Source organism: Argentina anserina, chromosome 3 (genome assembly GCF_933775445.1).
Source record: "Argentina anserina chromosome 3, drPotAnse1.1, whole genome shotgun sequence".
NCBI lineage: Eukaryota > Viridiplantae > Streptophyta > Magnoliopsida > Rosales > Rosaceae > Argentina > Argentina anserina.
This window is the reverse complement of record NC_065874.1, coordinates 3,052,421-3,075,541: the sequence shown is the minus strand read 5'-3', so window position 1 is coordinate 3,075,541 and position 23,121 is coordinate 3,052,421. Positions and strand designations below refer to the sequence as shown.

General features: G+C 36.2%; 3 protein-coding genes across 4 annotated transcripts; 1 reads left to right on the top strand and 2 right to left on the bottom strand.

Moving 5' to 3' along the window:
• Nucleotides 1-2,468: 2,468 nt before the first annotated feature.
• Nucleotides 2,469-3,611, bottom strand: LOC126788032 (signaling peptide TAXIMIN 1-like). 2 transcript variants are annotated; one of them, XM_050513985.1, is made up of 3 exons: nucleotides 3,462-3,611; nucleotides 2,844-2,995; nucleotides 2,469-2,730 (listed from the first exon to the last, which is right to left on the bottom strand). In XM_050513985.1, the coding sequence occupies exons 2-3, from the start codon at nucleotides 2,954-2,956 to the stop codon at nucleotides 2,607-2,609; spliced, it is 237 nt and encodes a 78-aa protein (XP_050369942.1). In that variant the 5' UTR covers nucleotides 2,957-2,995; nucleotides 3,462-3,611; the 3' UTR covers nucleotides 2,469-2,606. The 2 variants fall into 2 exon arrangements, with proteins under 2 accessions (XP_050369942.1, XP_050369941.1); XM_050513984.1 differs by lacking the exon at nucleotides 3,462-3,611 and having other exon boundaries at nucleotides 2,470-2,730; nucleotides 2,844-3,144.
• A 100-nt stretch (nucleotides 3,612-3,711) lies between these two features.
• LOC126788031 (pentatricopeptide repeat-containing protein At1g28690, mitochondrial) lies at nucleotides 3,712-5,414 on the bottom strand. Its single transcript, XM_050513982.1, has one exon. It carries the CDS (start codon nucleotides 5,288-5,290, stop codon nucleotides 3,722-3,724), a length of 1,569 nt encoding a protein of 522 aa, XP_050369939.1. The 5' UTR covers nucleotides 5,291-5,414; the 3' UTR covers nucleotides 3,712-3,721.
• A 2,291-nt stretch (nucleotides 5,415-7,705) lies between these two features.
• Nucleotides 7,706-10,875, top strand: LOC126787625 (GDSL esterase/lipase At5g45920). Its single transcript, XM_050513495.1, has 5 exons — nucleotides 7,706-7,965; nucleotides 8,061-8,294; nucleotides 9,881-9,948; nucleotides 10,103-10,267; nucleotides 10,451-10,875. Exons 1-5 carry the CDS (start codon nucleotides 7,867-7,869, stop codon nucleotides 10,608-10,610), a joined length of 726 nt encoding a protein of 241 aa, XP_050369452.1. The 5' UTR covers nucleotides 7,706-7,866; the 3' UTR covers nucleotides 10,611-10,875.
• The last annotated feature ends 12,246 nt before the right edge of the window (nucleotides 10,876-23,121 follow it).

The window sequence follows — 23,121 nt, the reverse complement described above, 5'->3', positions numbered from 1 at the left end:
TTACTTGTAAATTTTCCTTTTGAATTGCAGGGGATGTATACTTGGCATGTGTAGGAGCATTCTCTAAAACTGTTTGTGCCACCTTTTCATTATATGTACCCAAAAGTTTAATCAGCTCAAGAAAATTACCATGATTTTTTGACTCCAAAGTTTCATTATGGCCCCGAAAAGCACATCCCTGTATTGCTAGGTAACGAACTACATCAATAGAAGCCTTCACTCGCAGCCGATTGTTTAAAATTTGCTCCTGTGTTTGTACACTAATCACTTTGTCTATATGTCTTGATTGCTTTAACAAATCATCACAAGCTTGCACAGCTATGTTATGAGGTGAGCAATGATCCTCCCTAATATGATTTAAAAATGCACATTTTTCCCATCATTCACCTTCTTCCAATTTTTAAATCCTTTCACACAAAATACATCCCAACCAGGGCGTTGACTTGGCTTCATTGTGAACAAATAGCAGGGTAAACAATATGTTGCATCATTAGAGGGAGAATATTCAAGCCATGAAGAAAATTGTGTGTACCGTGATGCTTGAAATCGTCGAGCTCGTTTCTTTCCTGACTTTGAAAAAAATTCCAGATGAATTTGGTAATGTCCAAATTTCAAATAAGCACGTCTAATCTCATCGCGCTTGTTGAATGGATAGTCCCACATTTTTGGACGTTTACCAGAATCTCTTTCAATATTAGCGACATTAACTTCATCAGCATTGAGTCTAGGTTGTTCAACATTCAAATTTAAGTTATGTAACTCTGGTGCTACATGTTCTTCTCGATCACTTCTTGGAGGATTAGAATGAGGTTCAGGTAAACTTGATGGAGCAACACCACCTCCCAATTCTAAAGGAGACTCTGCTTGTTTTTTTTTTTTTGAAAAATGAATCAATTGTTACTGTCTTCAACTTTTTCATTCTGATGAACATACATTCATAAATAGAAAATACCAAACTATCAGAATATAATATAATATCGTAAATAAAAATGAAAAGAGTAAAAGACCATCATTAATTTCATTATCTGTGTCAAAACCATTGGTGATCGATAAGGAGAAGAAACTATGCTCAAACAAATGAAGGTCAAAAACTGAAGCTATAGAAAAATTGATAGGAACTTAAAAAAGAACGGGTATATTAGCATACCATTCAGAATAGTTGTTTTCTCTCAAGTATCCTTGTATTGTCGAAGTCACTTGAACAAACGAAACAGATAAAGCAACACAAGAACCGAAGGAATTTCAACATAGTGACTGCCACAAACTGAATCAGCTTCAATCCATGCTATAGTGGCAACCTGCAATGCTTGCATAAGTTTTCTTAACAAAAAAGAAAAAAGTAGGACCAATATCTCTATGATAAAAGACATAAGAGAGTGATTATGAAAAAGAGAAACTGCCACAAAACAACTAAACCGTTCAATTGAAAGACGTACAATTTTAAAACATGAGTATATATACAAGATCCTCATCACTTGGCTGAATGTTTTCATGACACACATTTCTCAAAATGCAAAAGAAAGAAACTTGTTTTCTGGATCCAGCTCCTGCATTAGTTCCTCTACTCGTCTACTTTTTACAAAGGTATTCAACTCAGTGTAGGATACATATATAGTTCCTTCTACCTACTGTCTAGATAGTCATTTTTAATCTTTTATGTATTATGAACAAAAAATCATATAATTAAACAAGTTCATCCATATGAACACGCACAGTAATTTCGGCAAAAATCAAATCAAAAGCAAACGACAATGTTTCAATCACTCACTAACACAAATCACTACACAGATCTATCAATTCAAAACGCTAATTATCATTACAGGTGCATAAATCCACCACCAAATCCAGTGTTAAAAGCTAAGAAAAGCATCAAATCAGACACAGTGAAATGGAATACGAGAACGGAAATTAAAAGTAGAATTCTCAGCAATTGTAACGCCGGAAAGCATATCGGAGAGAAGAGGTGGAGATCTAGGTAAAGGTGGAGTACCTGCCCGGTTGGGGACTACAACAGTCTTCTTATCTTCCTCTTCTTCTTTAAGAAAAAAAAACACAAATGTTAAGGAAACAATTAATTAATTTTGCCGGGAGGGGAGGCAATTTAGTCTAAATGTACCATTAATTATATTATTAACACTTAATTAAGGGGACACAAAATTTCGCCGGAGGGGCCATGCACCCCTCTGGCCTCCAAGAATCGAAAATAGACTCCTTGTGAGGGGCTCAAGTTTCCTTTTATTGTTTGACAGACCCCTCGTCGTAGTTTATGTCTAATCCAAGTGCTTAAGCAATGTGGGTGTTTTGTCTAGTGGTATGATTCTCACTTCGGGAGCGAGAGGTCGCGAGTTCGATTATCGCAACACCCTTTTTTATGTTTTGTTATAAAATAACAGACCTGTAAATCTGAGGATGATGAACTTTGTAACGCACAAGAAGAGCTTCTATTCCATAATATAATTATCAGACTTCTTGGTCTAGCTTCATATAGAACTAATTAGAACACAAATTTCATATACAACATACATCAATGAATTTACTGAATAAGTTTTGGAACAAGAGGAGCTCAAGCAATGAACAAAACTGTGAGACTATAACAAAACGCTACTCTAGCAGGGAATCTTGGATGTGAACCACTTCATGATCGAAAATGGAGCCTTGATCAACGACAGAGCAAGCTCAACAATGATCGTCGCGCATAAGCAGCATGGACATATGCAAGTCAACGCCAACCTGCATCACACAAAAGAACTGCTTAGCAATATGGAATCACGATATGTCGAAATCCATGCAATGATATAAATCCCCTCGAGTTCTAACAAAGGAACACAGAATGTGAAACTGACCCGACAATCCAGATGAACACGCCGATTATGGAGAGGAGGAGAGCAACGAAGGCAAAGGGCAGGCCGAGTAGAAACCCTATAGGCCGGCAATCCTCACCACAACAGCAGCTCATAGCTTCTTCTTGTTGCGAAGTTTGATTCTTCTTTGGTTTCTGATTCAGTAAGATGTGATTGAATAATGTTTGAAGATGATAACTAGGGGAGATGGATATATAATATGTTTGACGGAGGACACAAAATACTAGTTGGCCAAAGAAAGACGTCTACTCTGCCTGCCGCCTTCACTTGAAAACAAGTCAAGATAGACTTTGAAAAGAACGTATGAATAACCAACAATAATACCCATGTCACTTTGTATACTCATTTGCTTTAATATATATAAAACCAAATTCAACCAAGTATGTTATTCAATCAATTTAGGTCATAATGTTGCTGTGACAGAGGAGCTGATGATGCCATCTGGAGCTTATGAAGGAACGGTAAGACTTGGACTGATAATTAAATATGGAGCTAAACGCACCAAGCTTTAGTTTGAGTTTGAAAAGCTTGAAGCCTTGAACAACTGATTGCATTTACTATATTTGGATTTTTCTTGTATGTGGTAATTAGTAGACTTACTCTGCTTGATTACTGTAACACAAATGAAGAGGAAGCGATCTCCAATTCTGCTTGTAAAGCTGATCCAATCTGACTGCCTTGATGCGTCTGAAACTCCGTGAACAACTGGCTGAGTTTGCAGTGATTTCTGGATGCTTATAAGTCGCTTGCTACCTGCAAATTATCTTGTGCTGGAGCAGGCAGCACCCACGAAATCTTACGCTATCTAACAGAAGTTCGCAGTGAACCTTCTCTACTTCATAGCGCCTTTTCAGAATTCATCAATTATCATCTGTACCAACCAAACTCCATCCAATTTCTTTAGATATCTTTCTCACCTTCATTTTCTCTCTAAGCTCACTTACACTGTCCCAATTACCAGCAGCTGCCAAGTTGTTAGAGAATGAAACATATGCCCCTGGCCGACTGTCAGGATTCAGCTTAAAAAGTTCATTCGAAGCTAGCCTTGCCATCTCAACATCACCATGTACTGTACTTGAACTGAGAAGCGCTGTCCAAACATCCGAATTGGGCTTCTCAGGCATACCCTTTGCAAAATCCCATGCCTGACGCAAACGTCCAGCACGTCCCAAGAGATCAACCATACAAGTATAATGCTCCATTGTTGGTTTTATTAAGTAGTCTCTCTTCATGCTTTCAAAGATCTCAAAGCCCTTATCAACCAGCCCAGCATGTCCACAAGCTGAGAGCGCACTGAGGAATGTCACGAAATTGGGTTTGATTTGGTATTTCTTCTGCATTACACTGAAGAGCTCAAGTGCTTCATCGGGATATCCATTCTTTCCATAACCATCAATCATCGAAGTCCACGAAAACACATTTCTTTGAGGCATGTGGTCGAAAATCCTCCGTGCATCCTCAACTCTTCCACATTTCGAGTACATATCTAGAAGAGCACTTCCCATCTTTATGTCGACAAATAAGTTAGTTTTCATTAGCTGACACTGGACCTGTTGACCAATTTCAAATGCAGCCAGCGCCGAGCACGCCCCAATAAGACTAGCAAATGTAGAGATATTAGGCTGGAAATTCAACCGCTGCATATCAATATAAACCTCAATTGATTTCTTAGCCAAACCAAACGATTTGCTGTAACCTTCAATCATCGCATTAAACACCACAACATCTTTCTCAACCGTTCTCCAGAATATATCTTCGGCATCTTCCACAGATCCTTGACTCATGTACCCTGAAATCATCGACGTTGAACACACAACATTCTTTCCCAACATCATATCAAACACCTTCCTCGCATACGCCACTCGCCCATTCTTATTATAAGACGCAACAAGCGCCGTATAAAGCACGTCATCACCCTTAACATCCGATTTGATAATCTGCCCATGCACCATTCTCCCCAAACTCCGCGGCAATGCAGCATTACCATTACAAGTCGACGCTTTCAAAATCATCGAAAACGTGTACCCATCAGGCCTTTCCCCAGACAAAACCATCCTCCGAACCAAACGCAGCGACTCCTCTACTTCGCCGTGTTTGAGGTTTCCACTGATTAAGTAATTATACGACGAGAGAGTTCTCACAGGCAATTCATCGAACATTTGGCGTGCGTACTTCAACGACCCAGATTTTAAGTGGAGGATGAGGAGCTTGATGGAGACATTCGTATTGGGTCGGAACCCGGATTTGAGAATATGGGCGTGGATCGTTTGGCCCGGAAAAGGGTTGTCTGAGTTGATGTAGCTCTGGAGAGTAGAGGAGAGAGTGGTGTCTGGATGACCTGGGTGGGATTGTGTTGGCGGGAAAGCTTTGTGGGTTTGGGAAGGTAGCAACGTGGACGGCCTGATTGGGGCTAGTCTTCCAACTTTCATTTTTGGCCGTTGGAGTTTCGATTCAATACCAATGCTTTGGAGCTAAAAGCTCAAGTAAGGAAGCTACTGCAAATTGAGATCTCAGACATGCTTCTACTTTGGTTCTGAGGAGTTTTGTGGTTAAAACCCACAAGGCCCATCAGTAGTTATCAAATGAGTTATGGTCTAAACATACAACATATCACTAATCATATTAATAATCAGAGTTTTCTTTTTTGTTTTGTTGGATTGAAATGAGATAAGTAATCGAGTTTTGTTTGACTTATGTTTTCATGAGTGTTTAGTTTGACAAAGGATTCAGCTTTGCTTGGTCACATAAATTTAGAAGGCGGGATCTAACTTCAAACGCAATATTTGATTGATGAAGACAACAAGTGACTTCACTTTAGCTTGAAGTGCAAGATATTTCGTTATGACTTTCAAATTCATTACGTGATGAGTTGATGACAATACTACGTCATGAAATGTTTTGTAGCTTGATTAGATTAGCCTTCTGAGAAAAGCGATTACGCATGAGGAAACCTTCTCTTCGTTATGGGGATATGAAAACAACATGCATTTGCTTCCACATTCTTCAATAAGCCTAATTGAGTGGATTATGGATCATTCGAGTAATGCCTTTTACTTTCTTCTTCATCAAGTGACCACCATGGAACTATATTATAGTTATAATTCGACGTTATATATGACAAAGCTACGTAAATTGCAAACTAATTGGTGGCATTTCCTTAGCAGATCCAACTTTGGTGGCACTAATTAATAGTATGACTACAGTGATCGACCTGAATATGATTGATGAAACCAAGTGGGGGCTGATGGACATTCCGGCATGAAACCTAATCACTTTGTCTCTTTGCTTGCGATGCGGACGATATTCATAAAATCCTTATTGCAGTGAAATATTATATCACGTTTAAACTCTCTTTACGCGCACTACGACCATCTATTAAGTTTTATAGCGTAATATATTCATAAACAATAGATAGTATTAATTAAGTATCTTCAAAATTTTCAAATTCAATCTTGTTGATAAAGGACATATATATGATGCAAAATATATGTAATTCCATATATTAATTAAGGACATAGGTGACATATGATTCTGAATATGATTTTATGTAATTAAAGTACCTTTTGTGGGCGTGCAAATAGAAAAATCCTATAACTTGACAAAAAGGCCTGCCTTCCTTAATCATGCTGTTGATCCTATAAATATTCAGAAAAGCTATCAAACCAGCTTTAGAATACAAGACTTTGATTTCTACACGTGTAATCTCTCAATGAAATGAAAACAATAGAGATGGGCAAATTTACATTAGATTAGCAGTAATATTTTATACTTCATTGATTTGATTCTGTCTAATGATCCGGAAAAGGAACATGTCCATGCTCTAAATTATAACTTGATTATCATTTCATTCATCTGCTGCTGCTGCTGCTGCTGCTGCAGCATTATATATAACATGCTAAATGAATTTGGATCGGCAAGGATCACAGGAACAGGTAGGAATTATGTAATTGATTCATTCAAAAAGAGAGATTAGAAAAGCAAGTATATAATATTTCCTGGTGGCATAATTATATATGTGAAGTGTCCTGATGATAGGCCCCCAGCCACTTGAATATGACTACTGATAATTGATTGCATGTGAAACTGCATTAGGTCTTTTACATGCATGCATATGTTGGAGGCTTGGAGCCTGATTCATCAATAGTAGCTCAGGCTGCTTGCTTCTGTCAGAGACTCATATGAAATAATTACTCAATTGCAATATACTCAGTTATGTCATACGAAGAAGAAATAAATTGCTCTGTGAAGTGTTCTCGTTTTGCCTCCCAAGTCACTAGTCAATAGCTCTGATCTCATTCTCTTCTTATCCATAAACTAGCTAGTATATGGTTCTATGACTTCTCTCTACCATGTTCATCACCTACTTTATTAGCTTGAAGGCAAAACTTTGCAAAGTACTAGAGTGTGGGTGCAGTTTCTTAGTACTACACCGGAGTATTCTTTTTGGATCATTCATCTCTGTGGCTCAACTTGAGCTAATTCATGTACCGGATCGGACATGCGTGCTTGTTCTTGTTGTCTTTAAAAGCTAGCTATCTCTGGTGATTGCAACCGAAAACTCGAAGAGAGTGATCATAAGAAAGCAATTAGGCGACTGAAGAGATATGGTTCATAATTTCATAGAGCATTATTTCCTGATCAGATAGCCACTCATTGTGTAACATTAGACTAGAGAGTAGAGCCCACGAATGAAAGAGACGACCCATCATCCCAGTAGTCTCAGTCAAATTTAATGTAAAGTCTAGCCTGTCATGTCAGCAAGCAATACTAGTAGTGGCACTCCATGTAATTACATTTGTCTTTTTTAAGTCTTTCTAATCTTTACCAGAACCAGACCCTTTGCCTTAGGTTTGGTTCGGCCGGTGTAATCTTTCATTATTCAATTGAAATGCGACCAGAACAGTCTTGTATATAAATACCGCCCTCGTTTCCATTCACCTGTATATTTGCATGCCACGTGAAAACTTCGAGAGAACGAGAGAGAAGTAGTTCGTTCTTGAAAGACATGAGGCCCAAGGTTTACCTGTTTGGTGATTCGATCACGGAGGAGTCGTTCGGCGACGGTGGCTGGGGTGCTTCTCTTGCCCGCCATTTCTCTCGCACGGTAAAAGAAACCATTCTTCGTGCTCTTGAATCTTGATGTAGAGAAAGTAGCAATCTTTGATCGTTTTTGTTATGTGGGGTTTTGTGATGGACTAGGTTGATGTGGTGGTGAGAGGTTACAGTGGGTACAACACGCGGTGGGCTGTCAAGGTTCTGGAGAGGGTTTTTCCGGGATGTCAAGACGGCTGCGGTGAAGCGGCGCCGCCGCTAGCTGTCACCGTCTTCTTCGGCGCGAATGACGCTTGCCTTCCCGATAGATGCTCTGGTTTTCAGCACGTGCCGCTTGAAGAGTACAAGCACAACCTCCGTTCCATTGTCTCCTTCCTCAAGGTACTATCATCAATCTTTGTTTATTTTAAGAGAGTTTTATTTTTTGTGGGAAAATTTAAACCAATAGATTAGTTTCGTTAAGACTTCAAAATGATATTCATTAGTTTTGGGACATTGGTGATATGTACTAGAGTTAGAGAGCGATCGATCATGACGATGATGAAGAAGGCTTGTGATTTGATCGTTTGACTTAGAACTGCAACACCAACTAGGTTCTTATGAAAAAAGGTTTCTTCTTTCCTCAATACTATGAGGCCGTTGCATTAGGATTTGCATACTTGTGGCCTTTATTAAATCTCCCACTATAGATTTGTAGGGACTGCATATTACCTGGGATTGTATCTGGTCTTTATAAAAAGGAAGCTGGGACCCTAAATGTTTGGTACATTATTGAAATGGTGGATTTGTTGGGATGTACTGTCCATTTAGTTAAAGCCAAGAATTTGGTTGGTGGATTCTATTGAGAGAGAGAGATTATCACAAGGCATAGCTTTTAATTGCAATGCATCCCATTGGCTTGCTTAGAGGATTTCGGTCCTTCCTCTGTTCTATTTAATGTCATAAGAATTCTTAGAATCAGGGCAATGGGGTTTGGATAATATTCGGATAAAGACATGTGACACTGAATAGTTGAGACGCTTCATTTTCACATGCTCAAAGATTTTCAAGCAAAATAATTCAGGGACTTTTGATCTTTTTGATACACTTATCTTATGAGTGGTCCAAGTGAATCTGATGCCAAGGTGCAGAATTGTGTTAGATTATATTTCAGGTAAAAGAAAAACGAAGGGAGAAGAGTATCAAATATCTGTTTCCATCTTTAACAAGCTCACTTAGTCTCATAATTTGTGATGCATGTGGAGAACCAAATAAGTAGTTGCAATCAATCAATCATCTTGAAAACAGTCTACTTTGATGCTCTTGTCTTTGAAGATGTACTACCAGTAGTCTTAGTTGAAGTAGATATACTTGTGCTTGTGGAGTTTTTCACACTGATCGACAATAGGGAATGCATTAGAAGTTTAGCACTAGATAAGGATACATTTGATCCTTTTTTTTCAGGTGTCTTTGTAATACAGAACACAGGGTGCAGTAGTCCTTGTGCACATCAATGTGAGCATGGCAGTATTGGCTTTGAAGTTGTCAAAGATAAGTTGAAACTTATTGTTCAGGCAAATTCAGGAAATGGCTGATTTTAATGGTATTTTGAAATGTAATCATCTGAGAAGCTCTTTTACGAATTAGAGTGTTTCTAGGTACACAGTCCGGCAAGTTAAAAGTAATATGGGTTCATTTGTTCTATATGATCAGCAATGGCTTGTGTTAACCTTTAAGCAGCATGTATGATATATTTACAGATTCTGGCAAGTTGCTCAAGGCATCTATATAGTTCGTGTGGGCTACGTTGTGGCCATTATTGGGTAGTTCATGAAGCACATGTATTTCATAGCTTTGCATGGACAATCCTAGTTGTTTGCTTTAGTTAGCATATAGAAATCATCTATGTTCAATGTATTCTGTGCTTGCCTTTCCAATTTGGGCTATCTGCTTTGTACTGTAACACTTCCTTTTCTCTTGACTATCAGAAGCAATGGCCAACTACTCGCATTATTCTCATCACACCTCCTCCAATCGATGAAGAAGGACGCCTTGAGTATGGATCTACTGCTTTTGTTGGTTTTAGTTCCTTAGTCACGCATGGTCATTAGTTCTTGTGTCATTTTTCTTTGATTCTTTAAATCATAATGTAAAACAGAATTTCCTAATTTGAAGAATTTGGTTTGCTATACATGTGCTTTTGGATACAGATTTCCCTATATTGAGAATCCATTAAATCAGCCCGAGAGGACAAATGAAGCTGCTGGTGCTTTTGCAAAGGCTTGTGTTTCTGTAGCACGAGAAAGTGGTCTTCCAGTAATAGATCTCTGGACTAAAATGCAGCAGTTTCCTGACTGGCAGAAAGCTAATCTAAGGTCTCTCTCTCAATCATGTTAATGTTGTTAGATTTACTGTGCAAGCCTCATTTTCCATAATTTCTCTTCTATAATCACCTAGTGATTTGATCACCATATATTCCGTTAATTGTGTAGGCACAAGTGAAATGCTTTATAAACCATATGAACATATGCCAACACTTTTTCTTCATTGGAATGCAGGGATGGTTTGCACCTTACTCCACGGGGAAACAGACGCGTTTTTGAGGAAGTGGTTGCGAAGCTGAGGGATGAAGGATTGAGTCTAGAAAGTTTGCCAGTTGATCTCCCGCTTATCTCTGATATTGATCCTAATGACCCTTTAAAGGCATTCCACCAGTGAGAGACCGAGACGAGACTGAAAAAACTGGTGTCAAATCATGGACAAGAATTGGGTTTATTTTGCTAGTATACAAGCTTTGAAAAAAACTGTGAAAAACAAATTGGTTAGACACCACATCATGTTGATCTGTGGTATTGTTTAGGGTGAGGCTCTCTTTCATTTTGCTAACATATATGCCTTCGTACAAGTCTGGTCCATTATTATGAACAGAATTGTGTTTGTATGATTAAGGTTAAAGTTCTGGTATAACTTTTGTGACATTGAAGGTTCAATGAAACACGGTAGTAGCATATGCCTTACTATTAAACACTATATCAGGCTAGCTCCTCACTTGCGTGACTAGTAAAAACTAGCTGAAATTTTTGGTGAAGTTTCTGAAGTTTAATGCCATGTTGGTTTAAAAAATTCACGAGTATCCAGAAGGGAGAACATTTGGACTCCTCCCCTTCCGGCCATCATGACATGTAGTGCGGTGATCATAGATTATATGTACTCAAGTCTTACACTCAATAGATTACATACAAACGTGCTCGAATGGTAAGAAAAATTCCTTTCAGAAGTTTTGAATGCTTTTCAGAGTGTCACTTGTGTAAACATGATTTACCAAACTGTGAAACAGTGAAAGTATGGCCACTTAAAATTACTTCACTTTGGCCCAAAATGGCAACCCGATTTCCAAATCGGGTCAAATAACTGAGCTGAACCCGAGTACAAGAAGCTAACTTTGTCGCGCGCAATTGCAAAAGTCCCAATCTTTTCAGTGAAGAGTCCAGTACTGTGGAGCAGCTACATCTTAGTCTTCGGCAACACGGGTATGACAAATACTCACCTTTGATTCGATTCTGTGTTCTGATGCATTTGGGTCTTTGATTCTGATTCTGGGTCTTCTGTAGTTTGTTGGATTATGTCATTATATGTTGTCTCTTTTATATTGATTCATCACCTGTTCCGGGTTTAGGGTTTAAGGTTTGAGACAGAGTTATGAGATTCCCAATTCAATCCTTTTGAATTCGGGCAATTATGTTTTCCGTTTGAGAATGGTATGAAGAATGTATAAAAGGAAGAATTATCAATCACTCAATAGTACAGGAAAAAATGAAACTGGAATGATAGTGTTTGTAGGTAAAGGCCAAAAAATAAAACAGATCATCTATAACACAGATTAAAAAGAAAGTACTTTGAACCCCAAAAACTCAGAGGGAATGTGTTTTTCCTGCCAAAGACAACTGAGGCATCAAAAATTCAGATCAAGGTGCTACATTTGTAAAAGTATTTCTGGAGAAAATGCCATTGTCGTTTGTGATGCTGCTTTTCCTTCTTAGACATAAGATAATGATGCTAGTGATCCTCTTCTGCATCGTCTTGCGCCCACCATTACCTTTTTCTTCCAAACCTGAAATTGTTGTGAACTTTTTTCCTCCTAATACTTAAGGAATAATGTCTAACGTCTAAGTAGCCATCCTTGCTTGTTCTGTTGCATATGGCTCGTAGCCCATACAATCTTTTATGATATGCTTAAAGCTGTGTATATGAGAGTTGCTGATATATAGTCTGTTTCATTCATCATTCTATATTCTTTCAATGTTCTTTATGTCATGCAGTACTGTTTTGCACCAATAGTTTCGTGAACATAAATTATGGCCAGTGCTCAACAAATGAAATACTCTAATACATGGAACCCTTATAGTTTGACACAAGGTCATATTTCCACTTAGTAGTGCTTCTTTCTGCAGAAGTGAAGCGCCGCATATAAATGAATCTTGACCACTTTAAGGATTGGGAGGATATACGGTTGTTTTTGCCCCATTAATGTTGGTAACATGTCCACACATTTGTAAGTGAGAATCGATGTTTATAATCCTTGGTTGGCAATTTTCTGTCATTCGTGATTAGGACAATGTCGATTCGCTTATAATTTTGCAATACTTTTGCTTTAAGTAAGATCTTGCAAAATCCTTCCTAATTTGCATAACATATTCAGATTTCAGCTAGTGATATAAGACAATGACAAGAAGGATTAAAATAAAAAATTATAATAATAAGAAATAAACCGTTTTCATCAACTTTATATGTGCTACTTGTTTCTTTTCTCTTAAGGTTATCAATCATAGTTCTGAAAACCAGCTCATTCCTCATCACATGTATTTTATTTTACACTTGGTTAGGGACTTAGGGCATATAGGAGAAGGTGATCCTACTTATGTCCTGGACAATGGTTTTCCAAAATTTTGATACGAGTACTAGTCCAGCGTACTGGACCTTAAAATTTTTTATTATTATTTTTAATTTATGATAGAACTGATATTGAACAGTCGTGTCTTATTAGGACTAACGCATAAGATCTATCTAACAGAAAAGCAGATATATCAGATTAAGACAAACTCAACTCATAAGATATCAATTTTTTTGTAAATTATTGAATCGAAATGTAGCAAAATTAAGAAGATCCTTATTGCATTCTCGACAAAAACCATGTTGTCTTATTCTATTAGCAAAATAAACTGTCGTAATGTAAAGGTGTAGAGCTCATGAAATTGCTCAAGAGAATAGTTACAACTCCATGGCCTTTGGATGGTTGGGATTACACTAGATATTAGGCGGTTAGATGAAATGCAGTTATGCAGGCAACTGATGCATCCGATCTAGCTTGTTCCAATGCTCGAGCCTTTGTCCGGGCTTTGCCTTTGAGGGGTGAAATCAGCGAGGATACATGTAAAAAACCGGAAGAGGACTTCATCTAGGCTTTGCCCCGTACTTTACTTTAGGTTTTAGTCTTATTATCTTTGTATTTTTTACTTGAGGTGAGGATATAGTTGTTCTTAACCAAAAAAGAGAGAGGATATAGTTGTTCATAAATTCCTTAAAAAAAACTGTTCCTACTTATTCGACTAGGCAGCACCCTTCACACAAAAAAGTTTTTTGATTTGATGAGCTGTGAGCTATCAAGGCAAAATATCAAGAATGTGGATGTGTGAATTTTGTATCTGATTTCTCTTTTTTGTTTGTTGTTTTTGTATTATTCTTTTTCTGTTTTATCTTTCTGGGGTAAGACAATAAGTTGATTGTGAGAACAGTAATGATAAGTCATATTGCAATACCTTTTCCCCCCCCCCAATTTCTGTTTTATCAACGAATAATTAGTCATATGTTTATTCTAATCCATTCTTATATTCTGACATCAGGATTGCAAGAGGGCACATTAATTCATGATATGGCTGCATTCTGCAGAACATCACTCTCAGCCGGCTCAAGGTGCATCTCAGCTCGATCCAGATTCCTCAGCAACAGCTCACTAAATGCTTTAAACCCTAAAGTCATGTCATCTTCTTTTGCCTCATCCACTAAAGCCCCTGTCACTACAAGGTTTGTTTCAGTTCTTGGAAGCATGGAGTCAATGATGTCATTTCACAGTGCCTTTGATTCTCCTCTTAAATCCACTATTGCCCTTGATTGCACCTACTGGAGTTGCCTTGCTCAAGGACTTCTCGATACCAGCTGAATACAAACCAGATTTGACGAAGCCAATTGTCTGATTGGCTGGTATGATGCGTTATGTCATTCTTAGGTTGAAGAACTAATGATGGCTTTTTTGTTGTACGGTTTCTAATGCATAATAAGGGTTATTACCTGTTTGGATGGTGCGGCAATCTTTTAAGGCATTGAGCTGATAGGTAATTGCTTCTTCTTCTTTTTTTTGTGATAGTGTACTACATTTTTCAATCAGTCTATTGTGTGATAATGGTATTATTTTTTTCTCCATGGTCTTCATTCATCTGTGAAGTCTCAAATCTAATTCCTCACTGTATCATGTTGGTTCATGGGTAAATCTGAAGGTGAGAGTTTGATCGCGTCAAACACACTTTACCTGTTCTATGCATTAACAACTTCTCATGGTTTGACAGTTGATAACACAGATTAACTCATATACAGTGATGTAGATATTTTGTCTTATAGATTGAGAACTAACATTGCTTGTGGGTAAACATGAATAACTTGTCGAGTACTAGGTTGACGCCGTTCCTTCCACTATAATTTGATGGATTCCACCTTGGTTTTAGTCTTTTGGATGAAATGACCTCAGTAGAGATTATGGCTGGATTAGTTGGTATACCAGTCTTAATTTTCCAATACCATATACCAACCAATATATATTTGGTATGAAAAATCCATAATTTATACCAACCAATAACGTTGGTATACCAATTAAGTGGTACGGTTGGTACTCGGTTGGTACGGTTGGTAATGGGCTTGTACCAACATATTTAATGCTCAAAAATTTAAAGGCATAATCCAAATAAGTAATAACAAATAAGTGAAATAGCAATAAAATTCCAAAGTCTTATATAATTTCAACCAAATTATCAAATACAAAGTCATAAATAGAAAGGCAAAGTCCAAATAGTCAAGCTGTTAAAGTACTTATGAATTCTCAAAACAATTGAAAAAATAAATGATAGGTTTAAATGCGATATATGTTGACATGTTGTAAGCAGTGATGGTGCTATTGATAGGTCTAAGCATTTGTACTTGGGAATTCGATTGAATTGAATCGATTCATTCATAATTAAATAAAGAAATTGAAGACGAGAAAAAGAGTGTACTTGAGAAAAAAACTCAGAGAAATTAGATTAAGGTTAGTAGATTTATACGGTTTGGATTTATTTTTCAATAAATCTACGGTTGAAATTTAAAGATATATATATATATATATTTTAATTAAATAATTTAATATAATATAAGTTGGTAGGTACGATATACCATGATATACGGAAAATCTATATCAGCTACCTATCATATTTTAAATTTTGGTACGGTATACTATACCATATACCGTGTACCAAGTATTTGATATACCAACATATTTAGTACGGTTGGTATATGAATTGGTTGGGATGGTTTTATATACCATTGTCACCCCTAGTAGAAATGCATATTTATCTTTTTAAGTCTGATTATAAAACAAGGGTCCGTTCAATATGTATTATGTTACATCCCCATTAAATAGATAGATGAGGGGGCAGCAAATTCCATCTTCATGTCAATCTCTTTCCGTTGAGTCTGTCTTTAAGTCATATATCCTCTGGTCCTTCCTAAATGTCTTTAGTGCTAATATATAATTAGGTAGTCAATAACCACAAAGTCCTTGGTTATAGACTTATAGTGGTTCAAGTCAGATATGATAAGCACCATATAACTGACCCGCAATAGAGCGCACTAGTACTGTATATAGGGCATCAGTTTTAGGGGGTGTATTTAATTGAGTCTAGTGGATTGTTTTGTATTTTAAAAGTCCGTAGGTATTGAATCAGGATTATAAAAAATCTTTTAAAATATGATGATATTCAATTAGGATTTTAAATTATCAATCAAAATCCTGTGGGATTCAATAGTTGATGGATTTTGAAAGATTTCATTAAATGGCCGATTGTGAAGGATTTTGAAGACCTAAGTATAAATACCATAGCTCATGACAAATCCGCTCCTCACCCAAGAGATTACCACCGATTCTCACTCTGAGAGAACCTCAGTAAATGGACGAACCGACCTTGGCATATACCCTGACCAACCAAAGGTTATTTCTCATCTCTTTGTAAATCTTATGCTAAACATGTTAATTATGTTTGTTAATTCAAACCAGTAATTCCATATATGAGTTGTATTGCTCCAATAGGAATAGAATTAGGTTTTAGGAATTTAGGGTTTTTTATGGGTGGGTTGTTTTTTATATGATTGAGAATGTTGGAAAATTGAAGCAGCTAGTATTGTTATTTCAACTATTATCCCCTTTGTTCGGGTTTCTCTATACAACTATATATGCATCTCTTTCCAGTGCAGATTGAATCCATGAATACGTACTGTTGATGTTAGAGAGTATTATATGTTTAGTATCCTTTTTTAGCATGAAAATGATCCAAAGGCAATACTCAGATTAATCACTAAATAACCAAGTTCAGACAATAGTTATAGTATCTATCTTATGCATACCCATCACAAGGTGTTCGACAAAATTTCAGGTTTTAATAAATAAGCTGGTATGAGTGTAATCTGACTAATCTCTAGTTGTCGGAAGGAGATACATTTTATGATCGATGATATGTATATAAAGTCTTCTCATTGTTGGCCTCAATTCCGGACGAGGTCGTGTTCGTATTTAATTGCTAGTCTCATAGTCTTTGAGTTCGTTATGAGCCTGATGTGTAGGGGAGGTGGAAACCGTTGGTCCAAGAAATCCTTCATTCTGATCATTGATTTGCATTGGACCATAGTTGCTGATTCTAAACAGTTTTTTAACCTTTCAAACGGGATATGGGATGCGGGTTAAATTTTAAGCAAGGTTGATCCTCTAGTATAAGAAAAAAAAAGGAATACTCAATCTGATGGAAAATAGTAATAAGTAAATAGCGTTAGTAGTTCATGTTACTGCGCGCTCACTTTCTTTTGGTCTTTATTTTTTTGAGATTAATGTCTATATTTTGAAATGTACAGGTGCTTGGAGTTCATGTTAACATCCCTAGCAAGCTGACGTCAAGCAATTGATCTATATATGTCATCAAAAGAACTACAAGATTGAATTTGCGGCTCATACTTTATTCTAGAGGAGAAGTGGAGAGAGGCTACAGACATTAGAAGCAATTGATCTATATACATTTACTTGCTAATTTTTGTTTTGAATCTTTAAACTTTCTTAACAGTTTGAATGAGGAAAATATTTTACAATGACATTCATTTCTTAGAGATCCTTTTTTATTCTCTAATGATTCCAAATATGTTGTGTTATTCTATGTGATGCAACTTCTTTCACTGCACTTGTCATACTCAGAACCATTGATAATGATATATAGAAGGGATTTTGATAATTAAGGGCATTTAATAATTAAAATATTAATTAAGGCTCCTAGTTTGAAATTATGATAAATAAGGAGGAAGATCTTTGGTATTTCAAATTATTACAAGTGTGCCACTCATTAATCATATTGTTTCACAACCACCCATCTCATATTTTTTTCTCTCCTAAACTCATCTATTCGTCTCTCTCTCTCTCTCTCTCTCTCTCTCTCTCTCTCTCTCTCTCTCTCTCTCAAACCCCAAAACCTTATATGTCATTACCGACAAGGAACCCGCATGGTGGAGGAATAGCAGTACACTTTCTCGACATGCTAACGGAGACTGGTGAAGCAAAAAGGAGGAAGATCTTTGGATTGGTAGTAGAGACTTTAGGATTGGGAAGAGAGGCTAGGGTTGGGTAGGTTAGGTGGAGACGGCGAATTCATGGAGGGATGGGCAGAGGTAGAATATGTAGTTGCTCAACAACAAGCCGAGGAGGTGGGATGAGAGTAGATCGATCTGACTCGATGGCAGCAGAAGGAGAGGGATGAGGAGGAGCAGAAGAAGGAGGCGATGGTGGAGATGAGGGTGCATGAGGAAGAGGTTAAGAGGTGGCCAAAGACTAAGCCTCGACTAAAGCATAGAAGGTGGAGAAGCATTGGATCATGGAACGCAGGCGGGGCTGGAGATCTGGGTTTTCTCTACAAAGGAATCTTTCATTTTCCCCTCTGTCACGAATGGGTAGGTTATATGTTGTTGTTACATTGAAAACTGCATTTTGTAACTGTATTGGTATTGAGTAATTGTCTCAGTAACAGTTTCAGTAACTATATTGGTAAATGTATTGTTATTGATTTAACTAGCTCGATGGCCAATTACATAGTCGGAGTGCGCTACTGTTGTGGTGTAACGGGATGTTGTACTTGAGTAGTTACATGATAGTTATTGTAGTAGTTAAATAATTAGTTATTTGCGTATTGACATGACCAGTTTAGTTACTTGAGTAGTTACTGAAGTAATTACTTAATTAGTTATTTGAGTATTGACATGGTCAGTTTGAGTAGTTACATAGTATTTATATGAGTGGTTACATATCTAGTTACATAAACAACAATGTTTCCATCAAGTAACATTTTTTTTAACTGTGTGGATATATATTGGTTTTTTTGTAGAAGTGATGTTGGGAGATAGAAGACAGAGAGATAACTATCATTGTAACTACTGGAGTAACTTAATAGGTAACTGTGAGTGTAAAGTAACTGTGTTAGTGTATTTATCATCTAACTATTATTTGTTTTCTTTTTTTTACATTTCGAGGAAACAAAAAAAGTAAGGGTAATAACAAAGAAGGCTAGTAGTAGTACATGCAGCAAAAGAAAAGACAACAAGGTTAGTGCCCATCCTTATAACTACTTAAATAACTTGATGGGTAATTGTGTGAGTGAAAGTAACTGTGTATGTAACTTGATGGGTAACTGTGTGAGTAATTAGATAGGTAATTGTGTGAGTCTAAAGTAACTAGATATGTAACTGTGTCAGTAGATCATGTAACTAGTTGAGTAATTGTTTGATTTGATTTATTTTTGTCATTTCCAAGAACTAGTTTACCAATTCAGAAGCTCTCTTCCTTGCTTCAAAATATATGGTTCTATACCCGAAGGCGCACTTAAGCGGCTAGATGAGACTCTATTTGGGAGGCTTTTTTGAGCGATAGAGAAAGTCAGAACGCTTGAAAAAACTACGATGATGAGAAGGGAGGTTTTGTGTATGGTGGAAGGACCTATCGTTTGATGTTATAAGAACTAGTTTATGAACTCAATTGCAAATTGTAGAAGCAGCATGAGCATGAGTATTTGTACCTCATTCTAGCATGATTGATGAATGCACATATAACCACCATCAATATCATATAACTATTAATATTGAGTAACTATTTTGGTAACTGTATTGACTATTGAGTTTTAGTCTATCTAACTGTCACGGTAACTGTATTGACATGAGTAATTGTCTTAGTAACTATTTATGTAATGAATAACTATATCAGGAACTTTATTGACATAAAATAACTGTTTGTGTAACATTAACTATGCTAGTAACTACTCATGACCTCATATAACTATTCAAGTAACTAATTAGTCTTGTAACTACTCATGTAACTATTTAAGTAACTACTAAAGTAACTAATTAGTTTTGTAAACACCGTGACAATAGTGTGTCTCAACCATGTCTATAGGTTATGTAACTGACTAAGTAACTGTTTATGTAACTAGCCATGTAACTACTCAAGTACTAAATATGTAACTACCTAACTATCTAGTCAAGTAACAACTCATGTAAATGAACCACGTACTCATGTAAATTCGCAATGTAACTACTCAATTATTTAGTAACTACACATGTAATTGTTTTTGTAACTAATCAAGTGATTAAGCACTGATTTAACTTGACTACTCCGGTAACTACTTATGTAATTACTCAGGTAACTACTTATGTAGCTGGTCATGCAACTATCCAACTAATTGTTGATGTAATTTAAGGTTAATGTTCAAGTAACTGGTCATGTAACTACCAACTATCCAATTATGTTATCAGAACATGCTCCTATTATGGTGTAACGGCACATTGCAAATAATAGGTTACATGAGTAATTACGTGGTAGTTACTTTAGTAGGTATACATGCTCAGTTTCAAGATGCTTAAGTAGTCACATGACCTAATGACATGGTTGAGAAACATTTTTATCACAACGCTTGAGTAGTAACAAGACTAGTTGTTATATCATGCAATTTATCAATTACATGATCATTAAATTTAACAATTACAAGACCAGTAACATAAGTATTGTCCAGTTTTGAGCAGTTACATGAGACGTTATTTGAGTAGTCTAGTTACATTGGTAATTATTTGATTCGTTTGATAGTTACATGGTCAGTTACGTGAGAAATCACAGCGAAATGGTTGCCTTGGGCATACTATGACATTTTCTCCACTATATTGTATCTCCCAACTTCGCACATACACAAATATATTATACACACGGTTATCAAATAGTTACTCAATAGCTACATAGTACATAGTACTAACATAGTTACCTAGAAAGTTTTCGGTATAAAAGTTTGCCCCTACATCCAAACTCTTTTATCATGAGAAGCCTGCAAATTTGACAAGCATGACAAAACTGGTTCATACGGATTAGTCTTGGGTTATACCATACAAATTATTAATTACATGTTGCAGTTACAAGACTAATTACATACTTAGTGGCTAGTGACTTTAATAGTTACATGAGAAGTTACTAGAGTAGTCTAGTTACATTAGTAGTTACACAGTCAGTTACATGATTATTTAACACTGTTTATACTGCACCACATTCACATTTTGAATCAACATAAAGAACAAGTAGATGTTGATGTAACTTTCAAACTGACTGTTCGATTAACTAATTGACATATTTACAAGTACAGTCACACCACCAAATAACTATAATGATTGGCATATAATACTGATAACATAACATAATAGTTACAATGATAATGAGATTATTGATGTAATAGTTTTTGTAACTATATTGACATTGAGTAACTGTCTTCGTAACTGTATTTGTAACTGTCAACACATGAAACAATAGGCTTTTCAACATTCATAACCTCATTATGGACTTTTATCAAACACCTTCTATGCATTACTTCTTACGCATGAAAAAATAACAATGGAGCAAGACAACAATAAAAGCATTATATATATATATATACAAATTCATAACTAAACAACTTTGGTTCAATCATGGTCGTAAATTGAAGGAATTTGATGGTTGATGCGTTGCCTCGCCTCACCTCTAGTGTCACCGATTTTGAGGAGATAGCCCTGGAGTACTCAAGGTCAATGCCACATTTTCGATATAGTATCTAGAGATTTAGATTGATGAGTTGTTGTCGTTCCCAAAAGCTCAAACCGTAGCCTAATCTCATCCTCCTCCTCCTCCTATTCCATAGCGAGCAGAGCCATTAGAGTCGGCGACTCCGACGAGGATGAGAGAGGAGAGAGATCGGAGGAGATCTCGATCCTCGGGGAGTTCGGCGACTTGGGTGGTGATTTGGTTTTGGTGTTCATCCTTCATTTGAGAGAGAGAGAGATATATATATATATATATATATATATATATATATATACAGTCTATATCTAGAGTGAAGCTTCACTATGAAATTACAGAGTGAAGTTTTAATTTTGGCACACTTTTCGGTCAATGTTTTTCACCATAAGTGATTCTATATTTAGGTATGGTATTCAAGATCATCTCTATAAAATTTCATCTAATTCAACAATGTTTCGAACTTTTAAAATTGAGATTTACACGAATGGTTCATGTTGAACATTTTTAATTCATTCATTGATTTAATATAATTTCAATACTTTAACGATGTCCGAAGTAGATGAAATTTTGTACAGATGATCTTGAATAACATACATAAATATAGAATCACTTATGGTGAAAAAAATTGACCGAAAAGTGTGCCAAAATCTAAACTTCACTCTGTAATTTCATAGTGAAGCTTCACTCTGGATATAGACTGTATATATATATATATATATATCAAATTAGTTAAGACTTAGGAGTGAAATTAGATTAAAATAGTATGAATTGGTATAATTGTCTAAACAAATAATGAAAACAACCTCATTTTATCATTTCTTAAACATGAAATATACTTTTTATTATTTACGTACTATAACAATGCCTTTTTTTTATCATTTCTACTTTCAAATGAATCTTTTCAATAATTTTTTGAATTTTTTTCTATATAGAATGACACCAGATAAAAGAAAAGGAAGATGGATGTGCGTAGGCAAAGTTGTGATTTAAAAAGTTCAATGTCAGGTCAAATTGCATCAATCAAACTTTATCATTCAATAGTTAAAATCCAAACAAATCTACCTAATAAAATACACTAGACTCTTTTTAATTTTATATGGAATTAAAACAATCTATAGAGTCTACGGAATCCACAGGAATCAATGCAATATTAAGAATCCGGGAAAATCAATTAAAATCTAGATTCAATACAACTCCCACTTTTAGTACATTTTGTGATTTTGAATGACTTGATTGTTGTATAATAAGCATCGTACTTATATACGGTTAAACTTTCTGGTCAGAAACTTCATACGCAGTTCTTAAAAAACTAAAAGGAGGCTTTAAAGTTTTCTCCTCTTATGGCTTCCCAATTTACGTTATTGGGCACATATAGAAAGCCATATAGTTTTGGTTTCTTCCCATAGCTGATAATCACTTTCTCCACTTTCAGTCTTATACTTGTCAAATGCTTTAGCCTTTAGATAATTAGATAGTACGTCTATATGCGTGTTTTTGTATTCGAGCTCCTAGACAAATTCGGTAAGGACCTACCATTCATGCTTGGCTTAAACGTCAGAGGCACTTTGAGACCTTAATATTCATAATTTTGTAGTAGATACCTTAATCTCTTTGACATAAAATCGAATCTAAAGAAAAAGACATCTCATAGTAGCACATATCAGAGTAGTCTGCATGGGAAATCAATACTGGCTACAGTCATGAACTCGTTAACTGGCTTAGTCTCTGCTAAAAGTAACAGTGATCCTTGTACTCAATCAACATTAATTCATCATAATTATATATAATAGACATCTCAGGGAAATATTTTTGCAA

Excerpts from the sequence above, each read along its gene's own strand:
- LOC126788032 (XM_050513985.1), bottom strand. The coding sequence starts at position 2,956 with ATGAGCTGCTGTTGTGGTGAGGATTGCCGGCCTATAGGGTTTCTACTC. Across the intron at positions 2,731-2,843 it reads GTGTTCATCTGGATTGTCGG|GTTGGCGTTGACTTGCATAT; the intron begins GTCAGTTTCACA and ends TGTGTGATGCAG.
- LOC126788031 (XM_050513982.1), bottom strand. The coding sequence starts at position 5,290 with ATGAAAGTTGGAAGACTAGCCCCAATCAGGCCGTCCACGTTGCTACCT.
- LOC126787625 (XM_050513495.1), top strand. The coding sequence starts at position 7,867 with ATGAGGCCCAAGGTTTACCTGTTTGGTGATTCGATCACGGAGGAGTCG. Across the intron at positions 7,966-8,060 it reads CCCGCCATTTCTCTCGCACG|GTTGATGTGGTGGTGAGAGG; the intron begins GTAAAAGAAACC and ends GTGATGGACTAG. Across the intron at positions 9,949-10,102 it reads GATGAAGAAGGACGCCTTGA|ATTTCCCTATATTGAGAATC; the intron begins GTATGGATCTAC and ends TTTTGGATACAG.